The 23,212-nt window shown below is 36.3% G+C and overlaps 1 protein-coding gene across 1 annotated transcript in view; it reads left to right on the top strand.

Moving 5' to 3' along the window:
• COL19A1 (collagen type XIX alpha 1 chain) overlaps nucleotides 1–23,212 on the top strand; it is a 397,465-nt gene that overhangs the window by 142,559 nt on the left and 231,694 nt on the right. Inside the window, exons 14-16 of the mRNA XM_021000213.2 lie at nucleotides 6,343–6,396; nucleotides 19,592–19,645; nucleotides 21,373–21,408. Coding sequence (XP_020855872.1) covers nucleotides 6,343–6,396; nucleotides 19,592–19,645; nucleotides 21,373–21,408 — 144 coding nt within the window. The remainder of the gene's footprint in view (nucleotides 1–6,342; nucleotides 6,397–19,591; nucleotides 19,646–21,372; nucleotides 21,409–23,212) is intronic.

The following is a 23,212-nucleotide window of genomic DNA, read 5'->3' as shown; positions in this document are numbered from 1 at the left end:
TTACAATCCACGTTTTATAGATGAGAAAACTGAAGTAGATGAAGCTTATGTGACTTTTCCAGGTCACCCAACTGGTAAGTGTCTGAAGCTAAAGCTGAATTCAGGCCTTCTGAACTTCAAGTCCAGTGCTCAATCCACCATACACTTAGCATTTAACCAATTTTAGTTTCAGCTTCCTCATCTGTAAAACAGAGATAATGATAACATCTACCTCCCAGGTTGTTGTAAGGAGAAAATGAGGTAATATCTGTAAAGTACTTCGTAAACTTTAGAACACTATGTAAGAATTAGCTATTATCATTACCACTGCTACTGGTAACCCACTAATCTTTGTTGATGATTAAAGAACTGAATGGTGTATGATCTTAAACATTTGGAGGATTTAATGTGAATAACTTGGCTTTTATGGAGGCCGGCAACCTAAGAAAGCATTACCATTTTCATGCTGAGATATTTTACAAAAGGAAAACTGATTCTTCTGGCCACAGTCTTGAGAACGTCCTTCAGCTGGGGCCATCATTGGAAAACTTAAGCCAGTGACAGAGTAAAAGATCTGGGAAAACTTGATCGATTTTCATTGCCCAGTCAAGTGATAGGGGAAAATCCCCTGCCCATCTAGACAGCTCAAGTAAGGGATCTGTTGGAGAGAGCCTCTCAGAGATAGTGAGTCATTAAACCCCTATCATATTCACCCTGGAGAGGCCATAAGGAGCATGTTTCCAGAGCTGTCATCCTCATAGCATTCTCAGGGAGCAACTGGGATGGGTTGAGTCATTTTCTCTGTGAGGAGGATCAAGTTTCCTGCTGTCCCATTCACAAAATGAAGCAAAGAAAAGTTTGAGAAAAGACTTTATTTCTGACTCTGCAGTTTGGAAATAGTACTACATAGCACACTAACAGTCAAACTACTTTAAGATTCCATTGTAAAATTTGGAAACAGTTCTAAATCTTCAGCCTGACAAACTGACCAACAAACCCAAACCAAAAATAAAAAATAGCCTTTTTTGAAGTGCAGCTTACTTCAATTTTTGTGATGTAATTTGGATATTTCATAGGTTATGACAAATTCAAGTGTCAACGAAAAGCTATAACTCAAGAAAACAGGTCTTTGAAATCTTAGCTGATCATTAAAAAATCCTGCAGGATTTTTCATGACCGACTTTAGATTTGTCTTGAGAATAAAAGGCTCAAGTTGGAGTGGAATAAAATAAGAAAGTAGAAAAAGAGAAGAAAAGTGTTCCTATCCATAAACTCCATGCCTCACATTGCTCTTCCAAATCATCTCTAGATCCCTAAATAGCAACTAGGACCCACAAGTAGGAATTGTAGAGGAAGAGACGAGCAGGAAGACCAGTTGATAGAGAAGGAGAGAATCCATGCTAGAGTAGAAAGCAAAAATTCAAGGATAGCCAGGGAGCTGGGCATTTGTCTGATGCAACCTAATCCTCCAAAGTCATGTTCTTTTTTATTGCAATAACTTTTTTTTTTAACCTACTTATGGGTCCTAGTTGCTATTTAGGAATCTAGAGATGAGCTGGGCTAATATAAAATGAAATGTTGTTTTATCTACGCTGTGCCAAGGAGTTAAATGGCTAATCAAATTATAGACTACATCCTGGTACTATGAATTCTGGGACTGAACTCTGTAGCCATACTGACCTTGTTTTTGTATGGAATTGGAAATTGGAATATGGAATTATACAATATTGTATTTGAAAAAGTGGACTGACAATTCTGACTTAGAAACCTCTGGACTATATGGGGATTTTTTTTTAGATAATTTTTTTTTTTATAATAGGACTTGCTATTGGGAGAGACATTGGAGAGCAGGTCTTAGAATCAGGAAGGACCAACTCTGACACACACAAGCTATGTGACCCTGGGCAAGTCACTTAACATCTCAGTTCCCCAGGAAACTATTTAATTATAATACATATGCATATAGTGTTCATAATATGACAGGCATTGTGTTAATCACTTTATAACTATTATCTCATTTGATCCTCACAATAACCCTGTCAGGTGCTATTATTATCATCCCCATTTTACAGATGAGGAAACTGAAGCAAAAAGAAGTTAAGTGACTTGCCTAGGGTCACACAGCCAAGCATTATCTAAGGCCAGATTTAAACTCATATCTTTTTGACTTAAGGCACAGTGCTCTATCTCCTGTGTCATTTAGCACCTCCAAGTAGTTTATCTCTAGGAGCTCCATAGATTGATGAAATCACAGTTCCCTTGCCTCCTTCCCCCCAAAAAATTTGTTTTCTATGTCCAATCATTGCATGATTTATATTACTATGTGTACTCCCTCCCCTGCTGCAAATTGTATTTCCTCTCTATTTTAGTAGAAAGTCTTCATTACTGAAATAATTCATCACCTGTTGACCAACTAGCATCTCTGCACTTGTTTAGGCTGGTCCTCAGATGATAGACATTCAGTTAATTGCCAAAGCTATCCTGGGCTTTCTAGCTTGTTAGGACCTGTGATGGTTCATGTTTTGCTGACATAACCTTCAGTATCTGGGGTCCTCCCCCCCCCACACACACATATATACTACAATGAGGTATCAATATAGGAAACTGGTGGAAGTTTTAATCTATTATATTAACTTAATCATGTTTGTGATCTGGAGCTACTAATATATTTATTCGATTCCTTAGTGACTTATTTAAGAAATTTGATAGGAACTGATCTTGCAAAAATTATTTTATTACATTTTCTCTCATACTGCCCATGGAGACAAAATTGAATTAGGCTCATGTCACAAGTGAAATTAGGTGAGTAATCTTGGTTCCATGCCATTTAGTTAAAAGAATTATGAACATTTTAAGACATAAATAGACTTTTTTTAGAGGGATAATAAAGTCCCTCTGAGATCTCAGCTATTCAGAGCATTGCTACTGTTTGCCTCTGAACAGGGGTTTGTAATAGACCTTTAGTACAAGTTCATTTTGTGATTTTACAAAATAAACCAAGTCCAATCTCCTTAGCAAAGATACTGTGTTAGTAAGGTTTTTGGCATAAAGTGGAAAGGGCAAATAGTCTTGGAGAAAGGAGACCTGGGTTCAAGTCCTGATGCTTAGTAGTTTTTACCATGGGAAAAAAGTCACCCTTTCTGAGCCTCAATTTCCTTATCTGTAAAATGAGGACAATATTACTTGAAATACTATGCAACTTGTCAGAAAAGGGCTCCATTAACCTTGATGCACTATATCTGTATGAGTTATTATTATTTCCATAGCACTTCTAACTCCTCAAAATACTTTAATCCGTTGTCTCACTTTAAAATATTATTAAATTATTAACCTAATATCATATATCTAGTTAAAGCATAGGAGGACTAAACTCTAGATTTTGACTCTGGCTCTCAACTTCTTTTCCACTAACACACATTGCTTTACTTGATACTTTGACTTGGGTCTATTTTTTTATGGGCACATTTAAAAAATTCTGAACTTAACCAACACACAAAAAAAAATAGTGTTTTCTATACAAAGTAGAGCACAAAAAGAGAATATAATGCTTTTTTAAAGGATATAACAAATTCAACTCATTACTTCCAAAACTGTTCTGCTTGTCTATGATTTTTTTCTGAACTACCTTCTGTACTCCTCTTTGCACTTACTAAAATGTTTCAATGTTATGACAAACAGGCAAATTTCAGAAAAAACTTGGAAAGACTTACATGAACTGATGCAAAGTGAAGTGAGCAGAACCAGAAGAACATTGTATACAGTAACAGCAACATTGTGTGTTGATCAACTATGATTGACTTAGCTGTTCTCAGCAATACAACGATCCAAGATAATTTTAAAAACAAAACTCATGATGGAAATGCTATCCACATCCAGAGAAAGAGCTAGTGGAGTCTGACTGCAAATAAAAACATACTATTTTCACTTTTTTTGGTGTTTTTTTTTCCTTTTGTTCTGTTTCTTCTTTCACAACATGACTAATATGGAAATATATTTTACATCATTGCACATTTATAACCTATATTAAATTGTTTACCATCTTAGGGAGAAGGGAGAAAATGTGGAACTCAAAATTTTATTTAAAAAAAAAAGAATGTTAAAAAAATAAAATGTTTTGGTGTTGGCCCAGATCCAGTGCATAGTTGACCATCAATAAATATTTGTTGAATTAAGTTTGAGTGAAGCTCATCAGCTTTTGAAAATTTATCCTATTCCTCTGTCTATTCAGTTGTCAAGTTGTACTAATCATTGTCATTTATTCTTAATTGATATCCTCATTATCACTACCATCAATCAAACATAAACCAAGCACTTACATGGTACTAAGTACTTAACAGTGTCAAATTTGGATGACAGATCTTATTTTATTCTTTAAAAAGAAATTGTATATGGGAAAATATTTTGTCCTGTAAGTTAAAAATAATGTATGATAAAAGGCACATCTATATGACCAAACTTTATCTCTGAACTTGGTTGTGAATTGGGAATTTCTTTTTCAGTTTTATATTTAGTTGACTGGTGCTCAACAGCCCTTGTTGTGTTCTTTCTTAGCTTATTGATTCTTTATCAGAGAAATATGTAATAAGAAGAAAATATGGGTTGGCAAGGATGAGGAATGACAGATGTACAGCCGTAGTGTACCACTGGTATCCTCTCTATCTGAGGAAAAAGTAAGAAAGAAAACAGCAAGAATACACACATTGGGTGGATTCTCTATGCCAAATTCATGGAAGGATATGGAAAAAAACACATCTAGAGTGGACAAGCATAGGTGAGTTGGGATCTTTATATGAAAGGAACATCCAGACCAATGAGGTCATAGATTCATTTGAGTATTGAGTATTTATTATTTATGTTGAGAAAAACTAATCATAATATAAAATAGCAGCAAAATAAAATGGAGAATTTACAGAAAAAAATCATACCTTAAGTCTGTGTTAAGCTTCTATTCCTTAATACTTGACAGAAAATTATTTTTAAAATAATTTTGATCCCAAACTCTAACCTAGTAGATTTCATTTTACCAGGTCAGATGTTAGGTTTTAAAGTACTCCCACCCAACCTCTGTATGGAACATAAACCTAGAGGTGAACTTAGCTGCCCATGATTCTGATAAATTGTTCTAGATTAAAATCTCTTCCTGCCTTTTAGCTTTGCTATATATACTGCACTGGGGAGGTGTACATGGTGATCACCAGCATTCAGGCGTCAACTACCTCTCAGTTTCCATACTTGCCTGAATGACTCTCTTATACCTTCTCCCCTCTCCCTTGAAATAGCTTCCCAGAATATAATCTCACTTCAATATAATCTCATTACAGGAATAATCTTACTAATCTTTGCTCTCTCTCTCCATTCTGCTGTGCTCAGTAACAAGACATAGATTGGTTGTGATTTAAGTTTGTGTAAGGAGTTCCTTTCACTGTTGAAATTACTGATTTTCACATATCTTTCATATAAATGTATGTCTATATGTGCCTGTGTGCATGTGTGTGTGTGTGTGTTATGTATTATCTTACCTTCACCTAGGATCACCTTTCAATATTGTCTTTGGGGGCTGTTTTATCACATTCTAAAGGACATTTCTCAGGATATGCCAAAGCTTTGCTCTTATAGTGTTTAACAACATTTACAATATAATGCATTAATTATAATTTTAAACTTCCATACTATAGTTTTCTTGTGTTTGTTCTACTTTTGTGCAAAGTGGGAGAGCTAATTCTCATTTTCTGCCTTCTTTTTCTGAGGCTGAATTTAAAAGCAACCTCAAAACATTTCTCCTTCCCCACAGAAACAGAGCTTCCACAGATACTCTATCCCTGCCTCCCCACTGTAATTATGTAATTAACTTCCCTCTTCCCCTATTTTAATATCATTGCTTGAATATACTTAGATGTGCTTACCTTTGGCCTGTATATGGTATAAGTCTCATACAGTCAATTTTTTTATTTAACATTTTTACATTGTTGTTTTTGTTCTCTGTATTTTCAATACGGCCCAAGATTATACTGCCTTAGAGAATGGAGTTTGCATTTTTGTAGTGCTCATGGTACAGTGTTTAATATTGTGCCTCTTCATATTAGGCACTTAATAAGTATTTTTGATGATGAAGTTGAATGATTCTAGCCTTGTATTCTTCTACTTAATTATTGCCTGCTCCTCTCCTCTGAAATTTTTTCTAATTCTATGAGTATTTGATTTGGGGAATCCAGGATTATTCTTTAAGGAATGTTCTTCAGGGTATTTGCAAATGTAGCTTTATGTAGTAAGTTGCAGAACAGAGAATCTAATCTTTTTTTTCCTTGTAATGGTGTTCAAATATATTATTTTTATTGATTACATTTCCTTTTCCCCCCCACCCAGGGTGAAGAGGGACAAAAGGGAGATCCAGGACTGGATGGCATTCATGGAAAAGATGTAAGTCTAACTCCATTTATTTTTAATCATGTAATCTATTTACATTGATATTTGATATGCAGCTTATACCTTTGAACTTTGATGATCCGTAGATCATAAGATTATAGATTGAATACTAGAAAGGCATGAGAGGCTTTCTCATTTAGTCTGTTCTCTATTTTATTGATGAGGAAGCCCAGAGAAATTAAATACCTTGCTCATGGTCACACAAGTAAAATGGCAGACCCAAGTTATCTGATTCTGAGTCCAGTGCTCTTAACACTATGAATCAATTGTCACAAGATAAATCTAAAGTGCATGAGGGCAATTATCCACATAACTCAGCAAAAGTCCCACTTTGGTCACAGAATTACTTCACACTTATTGGTGTGTTAACTTTGGATGTTAAGACTTGAAGTAAACATTGCATAGGTGTAATGGCCAGTATGATATTCTATTTTGAACTAATGACTTTGAAAGCCCAGAGTTAAAATAAAACTAATATTTTTTTAACAATTAGAAAGCACACAATATAGCAAAGCTTTGGTCCACTGACCACATATTATTATGCAACACAAAAAATAGGTTTTCTTTATAGCCCCTGGTTTTACTTATAAGTAAATTATTATTATTTTTTAATGTTTATTAAAACTGGTGACTTTCAAGAGTAGAAAAGTTTATTATACTTGTAAGAAGTGCAATGAGGTAAAATGCAAAGAGCGTTGGCTACTTTGGAATGTGGGACCCCAACTTCAAAATCCTGCCTTGTCCGTTACTACCTGTGTGACCCTAGGCAAGATACAGTTAGCTGAAAACAAGCATTTATTAAACTCCTGCTGTTAATCAGGCACCATGGTCATTGCTGGGAATACAAAGACAAAACTACAATTGTTCTTGCTCTTATTAGTGATCTCTAAGGAGGGAGACAACATTTGTTTTACACATAGATATATGGATATACACATAAATACAATGCCCCCAGGTAAATTGATGTAGGACCCTGCTGTGAACCTTTAGAGCAAGAGGAGTCTAAAAGTAAGGGTTTTTTTGTTTTGTTGGCATTTGGGGTTAAGTGACTTGCCCAGAGTCACACAGCTAGGAAGTATTATGTGCCTGAGGTCGAATTTAAACTCAGGTCCTCCTGACTGTAGGGCCAGTGCTCTATTCACTGCGCCACCTAGCTGCTCCTAAAAGTAGTGTTTTGAGACTTTGGAGAGTAGCTTCCGATGCCCCATGAATCCTCCTCCCTGACTGCTTTGTTAACTTTATTACTGGTGGGGTTAACGTGTGTTTTCATTTTCTATACCTCCTTGAGAGATTTTTTTCAAAAATTATTTATTTTTTTCTGAACTTAAGGAATAAATAGCAAGCATTTCCATAATATACTAGAATAGAGAAAAAGATGATTGTACATAAAACTGAAAATCTATTATGTACAACTTGCTGTTCCTTTCAAATATATAATAAAATTATCATGTAACTTTCTTATTTTTCCCTTTTTTTCTTTCCTCCTCCCCGCCACCCCAGAGATGGCTTCTCCTTGAGAGTTATTTCCACCTGAGGATACTGGAATATGATTTTAACAAAAGGACAGTTTGTTTAAACCCTCCTGTTCTGAGTGAATCCATTGTATCAGATGCTGGAGAGTGACCTTGACAACTAGATATACAGATCTGAGAGCCATCTGCATTGAAATGATAATTGAATTCATGAAAGGGAAAAGAGAAGAAGGCACAGGACAGGGTATTAGGTTATATCCACAGTTAGTGGGCATTAATCCTGCAAAGGAGACTGAGAAGCAGTAGGTATCTGAGTCTTGGTTTACTCATTCATAAAAAGAGATCTTTAAGATTTCTTCTGTCTTTGCATCTACCATTCTGTGAGTCTAAGGCACTGTTCTATAATGTGACTAAACTGAAACCAATGTCTGTTCTGAGGAAAGAAGAATAAGAAAAAGATAGCTTACAAGTTCACAAAGGCAAAATGGTACAGAGGAAAGGGTATAGGATTTGAAATCACAGGACCTGTGGTTCACTTCCTCACACTGACAATGATAGCTTTTGGAATCTTGGGTAAATCACTTAACCTCAGTTTCCCCATCTCTGACATGACTACATAGAGTATGGTCATGTAAGCATTCCAAGGTGATCAAGAGAAGCTTTCCCCCTTCTCTCTGTCCCCATCTCTGTTTCTATCTTTCCTCTGTAACTGAAGCCTTCCCAGAAAAACTTTTGCTCACTACATCTTTAGTTTAATGCTTAACATCCAAGGACATCTATAAAATGGGGGTGGGCTAGATGACTTCTAAGATTCCTTCTCATTCCAAAGCTATGAATGTGTAAAATATGGGGGAATGAAATTTTAAGAGTATTATTAAAGAAGAAATAAGAGTCAGGAGATAAGGAGCTAGGAACAATTACATAAATTTAGCAGTTAGGGTAGAATTCCATTGGTATTTTGGAGAGATAGTGTTATGTCATGAAACATTAGAGGTTTCAGGATATCCTTTAGAACTGTGGTTCTTAATCTTGTGTATGTATACACATGCTCACATGTGAGTGAGGGACCCCTTTGGCAATCTGGTGAAACTTAAGGACCTTTTTGGAATAAATGCATAAGATAAACATACAGGATTACAAAGGAAAACAACTATATTGAAATACAGTGATCAAAATAAAATACAAGTTCATAAACCATAGCTTAATAACTCCTGATTTAGAATATATCAATCAAGAAGTATTTGGGGCAGGAGGAGAGAGGTGTTGCTATGTTCTTCTATGTGCTATCAGATAAAATAAGTACAAGGTGTGTACCTGCTATCAAATTAGACATTTTCCCCATATTTGCTAGAGAGACAGCATGAAAAAAGGGAGTGAGAGCTGGACCAGTTTATATGAAAGCAAAGGCCTGTGTGTCAGCCAGAGGCATTGGGGAAAACTACTCCTTAATAAGTTTGGGTGCTGAGAATAACATGTTAAATAATGAGAGTCAGTTCGATGCAAAGCTTTATTGCAAGCAGTGGAGAACAGGAAGAAGGGGAGAGAGGAAAAGGGAACTTGACGTACAACTTGGGCGTATACACTAACAGAATGGAACTCATGACAGCAATGCTGCACTGGGGAGCCCAGAGACATGTGACCATTCAGCTGGAAGTGGGTCCTCCAAAGTGCCCTTCTGAGGGTGGAGTTCTTGTACTGATTCTGGGCACCCCCCCTGGAGTTGACTGAGTTGCATATCAGGAGTCAGGACAAAATATTATTTTGGGAAGCTTATTATCAGGGAGAGGAAACAAGCTGGTGGTAGTCAAAATATTATTATGGGATTTGTTATCAGGGAGAAAAAATAAGCTGGTGGTAGACAAAATGTTGTGTGGGGGACACAGCTGTACTAACCTTTGAAAAACATTACTGTTAGTATTTTTCCATGAGAACATTGTATAGGCTTACAGCATCACTTAAGGGGAAATTGTCGTGGTGGTGTCAAGATCATCAGGCCTAATCTTATAATAAAGGATCTTCACTGATCAACCCATACATGGATGTTACCCTCCCCTAGTAACATATTGGACAAAAGTGAATCCAGCCACTATTTAAATAGCTTCAATGTGGGGGAACCTACTACTTCTGGAGGCATGCTTCTTTTGTACAATGCAAATTATTTTGAAGTTTTTCATGATATCAAGTCTACATTTGTCTCTTTGTAACTTCTAGCCATTGCTCCCAGGCCCACCCTCTGGGACCAAACAAAACATATCTTCCACATCACATCCCTTTAAAGCTTAGAAGACAACTGTTCCTTCCAAGTATTTTCTTCTCTAAGCTTATATCCCCAGCTGTTTCAAGAAAAACTCTTGGGACATGTATGCAAGGCCTTTTACCGTTTTGGTTACCCTCTTCTAGAAACTCTTCATCTTATCAATATCTTTTTTCCCCTTAGGCAATTGGGGTTAAGTGACTTGCCCAGGGTCACATAGCTAGTAAGTGTCACGTGTTTGGTCTGAGACCAGATTTGAACTCAAGTCTTCCTGACTTCAGGGCTGGTGCTCTATCCACTGTGCCACCTAGCTGCCCTGAATCTTATCAATATCTTTAAACTCTGATATCCAGAATTAAATATGTTTCAGTTGTGGTCTCACAAGGGCGAAATACAGAGGGATGCCATCCCTTTTCTTCCTGGAAGCTATGCCTCTACAATGTATCCCAAGATCACATAAGCTTTTTTGATTGTCACATCATACTGCTGACTCATGTTGAGCTTGCAACCCACTGAAACACCCAGCTCTTTCTCAAAGAAACCACTATTTAAACCTACCTTTCCTATGGTGTACTTCTGAGATGGTTTCCAAGTGTAAGATTTCACGTTTACCCATATTGGGTATTATATTAATATATTCATCCCAGGGAAGTTGCCTATAAAGATCTTTTTAGATACTAACTCTGCCATCCAATGTATCAGTTATCTCTCCCAGCTTTATGTCATCTGAAAATATGCTGAATATTTTACCATTCATGAAATTGTCAAACATTACTAAGGAAAGCACAAATGCCTGGGACACTGCACTGGAGACCTATTACCAGATCAACACTGAATTATTTTAAATTTTATTTTATTTTCAATACATTGAATTTTTAATAGCTATTCTTTGAGTTCCTGCCAGTCAATTGGGTCAAAATCCACCTAATTATAATACTGTCTATCCTTTCATTTCCTATTTATCCTATATCTCTACATCTCTTCAAGAAAAATACTTCATCAAATACCCTGCTAAAATCTAAGTAATACAGGGGCAGCGAGGTGGCTCACTGGATAGAGCTCCAGTCTTGGAGTCAGGAGGGCCTGAGTTAAAATCAGGCCTCAGACACTTGACACTTACTAGCTATGTGATCTTGGGCAAGTCACTTAACCCCAATTGCCTAGCCAAAAAAAAAAATCTAGGTAATATCTATGCCATTTCCTTGTTCTACTACTTAACAGTAATAATACTGTTAAGAGAAGATATAAGCTTAGTGTAGCATGACCTGTTCTTGAAGAAATTATGTTGGTTCTGTGATTTTTCCAGGAATCAAGGTCAAATCCACTAGACCATGGTTTGCAGACTTTATTCTCTTATTTTTTAATGGGAATAATATTTACCCTTCTCCACATCTACAGTATACTTCCCATTCTTCGTGATCCTGTAAATATTGTTGTAACTCACAACTCACATCTTCCAGTTCTTTCAGTCCCCAAGAATGTAGTTCATCTGAGCTACCTGACAACTGTATCAAGTAGAGTGAGCTATTCAGTCGGTATCTCAATACTTATCTTGAGTATTAACTCTCTTTTACCTATTTTTGTTTTGTCAATTACAGTGCAAATGTCGTTCACCTTGGCTGAGAAAGAATTTAAGAATGAGCAGTTCTGTCCTCTCTGTTGTCAGTTTTCATCATCCCATCTATACCAAGTGGCATTCAATTCCATCCCTTCTTTGAACTTTTTCTTTGCTTCAACACAGCTTAGAAAACCCTTTTCATTGGGTTCACATTATGCGTTTGATATTTATTACTTGTGTGACTTTAAGCATGTCACAATCTCCCTGGGCATCAGTTCCTTCTTCTATAAAATGATGAGATTTGACTAAGTGGTCTCCAAGGTTCCTTCCAGCTTAAATTTATTATCTGCCTTATGGTCCTTAGCTTTCCTTACCAGCATCATATCATTCCAAGTGTTGGCAGACCAGACACTTTTTTACATTCATTGTTACCTGTTCTTTGTTCCATATTTGTATGCATCTTTTAGAAAATCTAAGTTGGTTGGTGATTTCCCTGTGCAGTCATATCAGAAAAAATCACATTTTCCCCTCATAACTGGAATAGTTTCCCTTTCAGCCTTCTAAATGCCATCCATGAGAGTTTCTCATCATTCCTGGGCTAACTTGCCCTATAGAATTTTAGACCATACTACCCAAGCTACCCTTCTTCTGAATGCTTTAAATCTGCTTTCTAAAAATCAGGGGTGTTTGTCAGACTCCACCCAAATTTCCTCTTTTTCTCCATCACAAACTCTAGCAGGGAATGGCCACTCCGTCCTAATGTTTCCATTGTGATATCCCAGCAACCATTTCTTTCCTGTTGACAAGAGCCAGATCCAACATAAAATAATCCCTTTTTGTTCCTCTGCTCTTTGAATGATGAAATGATCATTAAGGTAAGTCAAGAGGTATTAGCTGCCCTACTTTTTGCAGCATGAGAGCGTTCCAGCAAATATCTGTATAATTGGAGTCCCCCATCCCTACTACATCATGTCTCTGCACCAGTTTTGAGATCTCTTTCACAAACTCCTCATCCCTTCCATCCCTGTCTAGGCAGTCTATAGTATATTTTGATGACAAAATCAGTTGTTTCTTCCTCCATTTTCTCTCACTCAAATACTCTTTGCTGTGCTTTCCCCACATCTGCTTTCTGGATTTCCTTACCATGAGTATGCCTTCCTAGTACACAATACTGTCCCATCCCCCATCTTGTTCCTGTTGAATAGGGTAACTCTTTCTAAAGCCTTATATCCTATCTCACTGAGTTTCAGTGATAACTATGAAATCAAATTTGAATTTCTCCTTTCATTAGAACCCTCTAATTCTGCATTTGGGTATTTGTGTATGAGCATTTAAGGCCATAGGGGCAACTAGATGGCACAGTGGATAGAATGTCAAGCCTGGAGTTAGAAAAACTCATTTTCCTGAATTCAAATTAGGCCCCAAACACTTACTAGCTGTGTGACCCTGGGCAAGTCACTTAACCCTCTTTGTCTCAGTTTTCTCAACTGTAAAATAAGCTAGAGAAGGAAATGGTAAACCATTCCAGTATCTTTGCCAAGAAAACCCTGAATGGGGTTGTGAATAGTCAGATGTGACTGAAAAAATGACTGAACAATAACAACATTTAAAGCCATGGGTTTTACTTCTGGCTCCTTTTTTCATTTTTTTTTCTTCTGTCAACATCTCTGGGTATCTCAAATTCTATTCTTGTTACTCAATTTTAGCTATCTTCTATGATATCTAGGGAAGTTTTTTTTCCTTCTCATAGGCATTTTAGTTTTAAAGCCCTTTTGAATAGTTTTTCATGACACATAGAAAATGGATTCCTACCAGTCTTTGTTACTTATAATGCTCTTAGTAAGGAGTCTGTTATATCTAGATTTAAAGCCATTGTCCACAAGTCCAAATCCCATGCTTAGATATCTCTTTCTTAGCCACTGTTCACTTCCTGTATCATTTTTCTCTCCTCTGATTCCCTTGCCCTCAGTGGGTAGCAGTGAGGAAAACATAATCTTTGCTACTGTAGCCTTCAGTTTCCTGCTCAAGATTTAATAATCTTTGTCAATACTTTTAAGGTTCTTTCTGACAGTATTATTTGCACCCCTTCTGGTGATGTAAATCACCCTGAAGTGGGTAGCACTTATTATTTCGTTAAGTCCTAGGATGTTCTGTGATATGTCTTGTATTTATGCCCAAGGACAACAAGAAGTTCTTTATTGTTATTATCAGGTTGACAAGTAGCTGCCTTAGTACTGGTGAGTAAGGAATCATTACTACCACTACTCTTAACTTCTTTCTATGACCCTTGCTGCAAGTTCTCTCACCTATTAGCTTCTGTGGCTTTATTGTAGAATTCCTTGGAGTACAAGCAGCTGCTCCCTCTTTTCAGAACACCTCAGCTCTTATATCTATTATGCTTATTTTTGTCCATCTCTTAGCTCTTCTATCGACCATAGATTCCTTGAGGAGAGAGAATGTTATTATTATCTTGGAATCTCCCTCAGCACCCATCGTTGAGTTTTGCAAATAGTCAGTGAGCGGTACATCTTTTTTTTTTCCCATTTAAATGAACAGAATTTCTGTAATTTAGAAAACAGTAGGTGATAGCAATTACTAAATGCAGAATCTCATTTTTCAGCTTTTTTTAGGCTAAATAAGGTATATTAGGTACATGTTGAACTTTTTGTTTTTTTCAAAATTCAATCCTCCATGCATTTTAATATGTCATTAAATTAACTTTTATTGTGGGCTTACATGAAATAAATTTTTTCCATCAAAGAAATGTTGGAAAGTCAAAAAAATTGAAATTAGATTAGATACAACCATAAATTCCATTTCATTACTAATGGACATGACTGCTTTTCAAAAAATTCAAGTAAGCTGTTGTAGATTAAGGTAACTGTACAAGTCATCAGATTTAGTCTCATTTTCCATATCACTATTATTCCCTTTAAAATTCAGTAGGAATTCACTACTGATGTTTCTGAAATAATCATGTTAATCTGCTTATACCATTTTAATCTATAGTACTGAATACAGAAAAATGAAAAACACATGAAGTCAAGGGTCTCCCCTGGTGGCAGCTGTTGTTATATTGCTGTGGGATGTTAGAAGGATCAACAATTTTGAACAAACTGAGTTAGTTTTTCCACCTTCTGATTTTTTAACAAAATATACTATAAAGCAGCTATTTTCCCAATCCCAAAAGATTAAAATCATAGTCCAACTACCATTTAGATTCTAAGTAGAACATAACATTCTATAAGAGAGGGCCTAGCTCACTCTGACACACAAAGTTAATTGCTGTGCTTTTTAAGAACCTTCACATGTGTGAATTTTATGAAGAAATGTGATTATAGGTACCCACTTTTATCAGGAATGAATATTCTACTTGCTTCTTAGTCTGTTCCATTCGCTTCTTTATAGTTTATAGTCAGCCCTATGCTTTCTCCCTACCCTGTTGGCTCCTGCCATGTCAGCACTCAGCAACTACTGATAATAATACCTATGTGAAACAATTAAAAAAAAACAATCAAAGACAAGAGATTACCAGACTGTTTTGGGTGGGGGCAGTTAGGTGGCACAGTGGATAGAGTGCTGGGCTTGGAGTCTGAAAGTCTCATCTTCCTGAGTTCAAATCTAGCCTCAAACATTTACGCGCTGTGTGACCCTGGGGCAAGTCACTTACCGCTCTTTGCCTCAGTTTCCTCATTTGTAAAATGAGAAGCATATGGCAAACCACACTAGTATCTCTGCCAACAAAACCCCAAATGGGGCCACAAAGAGTTGGACATGACTGAAAAATGACCAAACTAATAACAACCAATCTATTTCTTGGACCCAGCTATAGTACCTTGGTCCCCAAATCAGTCAATAAACAGGTATTTAGTGTCTACTATGTACTAACACCATTTTACTTTATCATAGAGGAAATTTGTCTGCAACGGCCCAAACAAAAAAGGAAGCATTGACAAATATAATTTTCCCTTTAATTTTATTGCACAGGAACAAAAGACAAGTTATGATACAAATCCCCATTAAACTGAATGCAGTCCATGAAACAGAAATTTTACTAATAATCTCATTTACTTGGATCAGGAATTAAGTCCTGGATATGTTATATAAGAAGGTTGTCATCTTAAATGTTCACCTAACAACAGGCTGCCATATTTAGACATTCTCATTGTGACCCTTAAGTTCATCAAGAATTTTTGTACGGGGCAGCTAGGTGGCACAGTGGATAGAGTATCAGCCCTAAAGTCAGGAAGACCTAAACTCAAATCCGGCCTCAGACCAGACACTTGACACTTACTAGCTGTGTGACCCTGGGCAAGTCACTTAACCCCAATTGCCAAAAAAAAAAAATTTGTAAACTGGGTAGGTTAACTGGGTAACTCTTAAATTTTTTAGAGCTAGGTCCTGATGAGTGCACATCATGAATCCCCTGTAGTGGCAAAATTATTTGAAAGTGCACTGCATATTTCCATTGGGCAGGAATCAAAGACTGTATTTTACAGAGTTGTAAAATAGTACTTCAAATAGTACAAATTTTAATACATGCATCCACTTCAGGAGCTTCATTTCACTAATTAGTACCTAGTTGTGTTTGCTTCTTGAGTATCGGAGCTAACACTTAACAGAACATTCTTGGATCTCCCCAGTATAATTTCAGCTACTTAAAGGCAAGCATTCCTTACTTTTCATATTTGCATTCCCAGTACCTCACACCATGTCTGTCTGTGAAGGAAACACTTCACAAATGCTTTGGGGGTGTTAGTTAGAAGCCATGGCTGACTGACTAATGCAGATATTTCAATGAGCAAATAACCTCAATTATTTTTTCCATCTTCTGATCTTTTAACAAAATAGATCATAAAATAGCTACTTTCCCAACCTCAAGAGATTAATATCATAGTCTAACCACTATCTGAATTCTAAGTAGAATTCTAACCTACTCAAATACTTGTTGAATGATCCATCAAATTCCATTTTACCTGGAAATTATAGGGCTAAGCATGGACAAAATTCAGTTCTCTTAATTCAAAGCAATTCTGCCCTTCATTTGATGGTGACAATGAGAGACAGAGAAATAGAGATTTTTCTAAGGGATTCATGTCATGGAGGAAATAGATACACCCTTGCATCTGTAAGAACTTGGCCAGTAGAGGTGGAGGGAATCTGTGCCCATGAAGTAGCTGCCAGCTGCCCATTGCCGAAACATATGCTTCATAAAAGGAAGTGGAAAACCTCTGTTTTCACTGATGTGATTCCAAAGAGGAATCATCAACAGAAGCCACTGAGGTCTGGATTTCTTCCGGGTAGCACCAACCTTAGTACCTATAGCAACAGTAGCTGTTGAAAGGAAATTACAACAAGAGCAATTTCACATTTATTATCATGCTTTGAGGTTTGCAAAACAATTTCATAGCCACTGTATGAGGTAGGTGGTCTGGAAGAAAGGGCTATGGTAAACCCTATTTCTTAAAACCCTCTACAAAATGCCCACCAGCACTATTTGAGAGGACTTCTTGGGAATAGTCTCTAACATAGAGTACTCCCTCTGAGGAATGTTTGGTAATGGAGAAAGGCTGGTTCTCAAGCTTGTCTTTGACTTTCCCCCTAAATGCTAAAAAACGGAAACACAAGAAGAAAATAAACTAAACCAAAAAAGTGCCTAAATTAATTATGGCTATTGTTCACATGACCCATGGTATGGCTGAAAGAGTTCTGGAATCAAAAGTCCTAGATTCACATTAACCACTTGAGTAAACTTAGTTAAATTATATAACTACTCGGGAATCAAAAGTCCTGGATTCACACTAACCACTTGAGTAAACTTAGATAAATTATATAACTTCTCTGGACCTCAGTTTCCTTATCTACTAAATGAGTGGATTGAATTAGATAGCCTCTAAGCTACCTTTATGTATATGATCTTATCACCCAGGTGAAACATGAACAAATCAATCATCATGAATTTTGCCTAAATTATACAAGTATTTGAATGAGTAGACAGAATCCCGCAGTATGATTTCAAATATTTTCCAATATATGTCTATGTATTTATAGAATGCTTTGTGCATTTATAAATATTAAAGGAACTTTTGTATACCATTTGAATCTTTCTGAGGTTGTGGGTAGGATGGGGTACTACTTTTAGAGTTCCAAACCTACGTTATTTTTAATCCACATCACAACAATGTAAACAGCCTCTTTCCCCTTCGATGTTAATAAGCACAGGAGACAGACTTAATGAGGAATCAGAATGTTCTATTGGTATGGAAGAGAGGAAATCTAATCATGGACTACGAGGATGAAGGGGAACTGACTTCCTTGGCATTTCATTCTGTGACTTAATTTTGTTGTCTCTTTTAGTTGGGGGCCATCTTTCTCTCAGTCTTTGCCCCTGATAGTCTTCAACCAAGAAAATGTGTACTTTTAAAAAATTTTAGTCACAACAGCTAGTTGCAGGAATATCATGGTTTTCTTTCTCAGATGTTCAAACATTTTGTGACCATCTTTGACCACAAGAATTGTGTTAAAAAATACTTTTTAGGGCTCTGGAGGTAAAGGAGAACACTGTACTTTGATAATAAGACATAAATTCTTCAGACTTTGTGGTTTTCCTCGTGGATTTTTTTTTTCATTCATCTTTCTATTTTTCCTTGAGAATGTCAAAGTGTATAAGGAAGAATTATAGCTAATGAATCTTGTCTAGTAAAGTAGTCGTAAGACACAAATTATCCATAGCCTATTCGAGCCTCAGTTTTATCCATGCCTTTTGATTCCTCAGACTGTTGTTAAATCTGCACCTGCCTCAAGCAGGGTCATTTCAATTCTTTAATTTTCTTTTTTTTTCCCCTCCCAGTTCATCACTGGTTTCTATATTGAGTGACTCCAGGTGCTGGTATTTGGCATTATTCATTCACCTGGAATTTGCAGGGCAGTAATAGCTTAAAGCCCTCTGGCTAGCGCAGTATGGTGCATAGATCTATATGCTACATTGTGTGATTTTCTGAGTATTTCTTTTATTCCATTATTGTCCCTTTCTAGCCTATAGTGTAATATTAAGGATGAAGAAAGATTCTTTTTCCTATTTATCACAGACTCAGTATGTGTCTATCCACCTCTGTTTGTTTACACCATGAATGCATTCAGCCATGGAACTGATCTCCTCCAGTGAAATCTATTGTTATATCTCTGAAAGCTGTCGTTTCTGAGCCAGATCAACTGAATACCCATTAAAATGCCCCAGAGCCTGGAAAAAAATGCATGAAAATATTCATCTGATAGGTTTTCAGTGTTTTATGTTGCTACATTTGATATCTTTGCAAATCCAAGTAAGGAAGGCAAAGGTAGATAGGGATTAAAGACATGGATGAGCTTTAAAAAAATCTAAATCAGTAAAGTGATTTTTTTTTTTGCTCCCATTTTGAGAGTTGTGAGAGAGTGAATCTTTCTTCGCCCTCTTCCCTGCCCCTCCACATTTTGGTTTCTAGATAGAACTGCAAAAAAAAGCTTTTGATTTAACTCTTGAATTTTTGGCAAGCTTAATAAAGGCCAAATCAAAGCTAAATCAGGGGTATTTACAGCATCCACAAATTTAATCTAAAGTGGATACTTAAAAGCTCATATAGTTCTAAATGATGTGCTTCCAGATGGTGAATTAATGTAATTTTAGCAGGAAGTGAAGTTGCACAAATATGCAGTATTTGGATCACTCACTGATTTAATGTTTCTGTCCCCACCATAGCCCAGATGTTGCTGATCATTTTAGTGCCAGTTGTCTCTACCTCTCCCCTTGCTGTGAACTGAGAAATCAAGTTTGGGAATTTAGTCAATTCTGGTTTATTTCATTACTAATTGTGTTAATAAGGGAAGTTTGCTGTGAGTTGTTTACAAAGATCTTCTTGTTTTGTACAGGGTTTGAAAGGTGACTTGGGTCCTCCAGGTCCACGTGGCCAGAAAGGAGAAAAGGTATTGTATTTCCCCAAAGAAATGCTGAGCATGAATAAATGAAAATCTTTACCTTAACACATATATGCACACCCCTTTCCCCTTTCCCCCCAGCAATTAATTTTCACTAAGAGAGTATTAACTACCAAATGAATTCTGAAATTAACCAATTGCTGTTAAAATAGCACAAGCAAGAAATACTTTTTGGATCATTTTAATATCTCCCTGAAAACAATTAACATGCTAGTTCACTCTCACTATCAGCTGTGTTGCTCTACAACAGGGTCATCCCCTCAGCTTGCTTGACAGCAGTAGCTGTTATATCATCACACTAGGTGAAACCTCCCAAGGCAGCTGTGGGAACAGTGCCAGTAGCAATGAGGTGTGCGTCTGAAGGTGAAGCAGGTGGTTGTCAGGGGGAGATAACTAACTTTGCTCCACAGATTGCTCGCTCCATTTATCCCCACTCTTCCTCATTAACTATCCTGTAATGGTATATTGGCAATGACTTTGAAAGAAGAATAAAGAAAAATTAAAAAGCAAGCATTAAACTGAGCAAGGTCACTGGTCTCAACTTTTTAGACAGTGGCCATATAGTGGCTTTCTGATGATAATAGAATACATCTTCAGCTTGTCTTCTATTCTCAACATTATGTGTCTTTCTAGAGTCCATGAGTTCTTCCATTTTAAAAGATGAATAACTGTGTTTGTTGTCTTCTGCCTAAAGCTGGGAGAGTTACTGTTCTACAGGGTCCAAACATGAACACTATATGTAGCTAAGAGTTCCATTATTCCTAATTTTGGGATATTATGTACCAGTGTTCTATCTTGCAAATAGGCCTTAGCCCCACCCTCTATTAGGGGTTACTATGAATGGCCAAATCGTGGCCAAAGCTGAGCAATGGTATCTGTTTCTCACAAGTGTCTACTATTGCAGTGCCTTAATAATTAGAATGAGAGCACTGAAGATCAAAAGAAAATAAGTTTGCTAATTATTGTTGAAGTCAATAAAATTCATCTTTTGCTCTTTAAATTTAAGTGATCCATTTTTCAGATTCTCGAAGATATTCAGATATTTAAATGTATTATCAATTGGGAAGTCCCTCCAGTGAGGCAGATTACAACCTGTCAATTTCTCAGATACTTTGCATTAATTCCATGTGTTTTTCTAGTTTTCTAGCTATACCTGGTCATCTGAATTTACTCAAAGGTCAATGAAACACGTTCAATATTTGTAATTTGTATAGACTTGTGAAGCTGCCTGCCCTGATATTCTTTAGAAGAGGCAGCAGGCCATCTTCTTGCAGCTGGGAGGCATGAAGTGGGTTGAGCCACTTATTATTTCTGCTGATCCTGATAGTAACTTTGCATCAGAAAAATTATCTGCTGCTGTGACATTTCCCAGCTGCCCTGTTGGCAAGCCACCAGGCTTGAAAAGATATTCATTCTAATTTTGGATTAGCAGACAAAAGATTAGAAAATTAGATTATTTTGGTTCCTTTGAAACCTGTCCTTCTGCTGTAAAAAGCATGTGGGGATGAAAGGTGATTTTTATATTGTGGAAGGGAGTAGCAACATAATACAATTTTCATGCTATACAATATTTTCTTGAGATGAGATCCTGTTTTCCATAACTACAAAATTGATATTATACATGGTTATTGGTTCCAACCATCAAGAAGAATAAGAAATAAAACGTAAATAAAAGTTGGTAATTGTGATTTTTTCCCCCCTTTTCATTGTTTTAGGGAGAAATGGGACCTCCAGGACCACCAACCTTAATCGTAAGCACTTGTAAAAACCAAAATACAAATTAAAAAAAATAAATTCCCAAATATTTTCAACCAAATTTTTATCCACACTACACTGTTACTACACTTGAAACTAGAATTATTATTTTTAGAGCTCCAAGTTACTATGGAAATAACTTTATGGATAAGGTCGACAAGGCCCAAAGAAGGCAAGGAACTTGCCCAAAGTCACAAAGCTTGTTGGATGATACCAGAGCAGGTACTAAAACCCACAGCTTCTAATTCCCAATTCAGTGCTTTGCCTCTTATATTTTACCTCGAATTACCTCATATACTGCCATTGAGATTATTGTCATAAAATGCTGCTGCAATTTAAAAACACATTTAATATTACATTCAAATGGAAGCATCATGGTTTATCTTTACTGACACAAAAATAAGTTTTATAAAAATAAAGATTTCAAAAGGTGAAAGAAAACTACTATGCAAACTGATTGTTGCTCAGAATTCTAGGATATTCGTGTGGTATATTTTTAACATTTGCAAATGAATATATAAAACTACAGCATTTTGAAAAATAATTTATGAGAAACAGATAATGAATCTATAATGGAACTGTTTTAGAATTAACTAGTTCATTTTTTATTTATTAAGCATAGAAGCATAATTATATAAATATTCTATTTGGGCACAGCTTATATTATAGACTTTCTAGGTCTTTAAAAGTTAACATTTAATTAAAAATTCTTGGTCTAAGAATGACTTATTCTGCCTAATTATAAAAGCAAAAGGCATTTGTTTGAATCAAGTTTTTTTTTTTAAGATCAATTGTAGCTATAATTTTCTGATGCTGACATTATTTATTTATTCATTCAGTTTATAAAAATGGTGCCCTCTAGGTGAAAGTATTCAATTTAAAACAGTCAATTAATATACATAGAAAGAACAGCAGCAGTTAATAGCACATATTAAATATTTTAAATTATCGGCTTTAAAGCACCAGCCCATCAGGGAAGGTCAAGTTAAAAGAATGTCTTGTACTATTGTGAACTGGAGCTCTGTCACATCAGGAAAGGGCAGGAATTCCAAGGACCATTAAATGATCCTGTGACTTTGACAGAATTCATACTTCTGCTCTAAAGACCCATTGTGGGCTACACTCATTAATATATGAAACTAGTCTTTACAACCTCTCTGACATGAATGGCATGTGTTTTTATTCACAGATGGAGGAACTGTGCTGAAAAGTATGCAATGTACCTAGGGGTACTAAACAAATGAAGCTTTGGAGCTTTAAGCTTTGGTTTTAGGGAAGGCAATACAAACAATCCATTTGAGATATCACTGTAGAGGCACATTATTTGAAGTGTAGATATTCAACAGAGTTAATTTTTGAAAATGTTTTAGCATTCGAATTTTAAATTACTGTAGTACCCCTTTCTTGTTCAGTGTCCTTTTCAAGTTATTAAAACAAAATTTTACCCACTATAGATGATTTGATAAACCCCAGAACAGAGTCAAGCTAGAACCTGCCTGGAAATCAACAGAACAGTCTGTTATTAGAACTCTAGCATGACCAGAACAAGGAGTAAAACATGTTGAAGAACTCCAGTTTCCATTAAGTTTTCATCTGTAATCCTTAGGGACTGGAGTTTCAGTTATGGTCATGATGAGCTATTAAAATTTGTACCTGTCCCTCAAATCCTGTAACTTCTCCATGGCATTTGTGCATTGCTTTGTCAAAGAAAAAGGGTTTTGTGGCTCACAAAGAAGAGAAATAGATATTCCAATTTAACAAGCACCTCTATGTTACTGAAGCACCTAGGTTAAGGAAAAG

This window comes from Phascolarctos cinereus, unplaced genomic scaffold, assembly GCF_003287225.1.
Source record: "Phascolarctos cinereus isolate Bilbo 61053 unplaced genomic scaffold, phaCin_HiC Scaffold_5;HRSCAF=322, whole genome shotgun sequence".
Lineage (NCBI taxonomy): Eukaryota > Metazoa > Chordata > Mammalia > Diprotodontia > Phascolarctidae > Phascolarctos > Phascolarctos cinereus.
The sequence above is the reverse complement of the archived record's forward strand: the minus strand, read 5'-3'. Positions and strand labels throughout refer to the sequence as shown.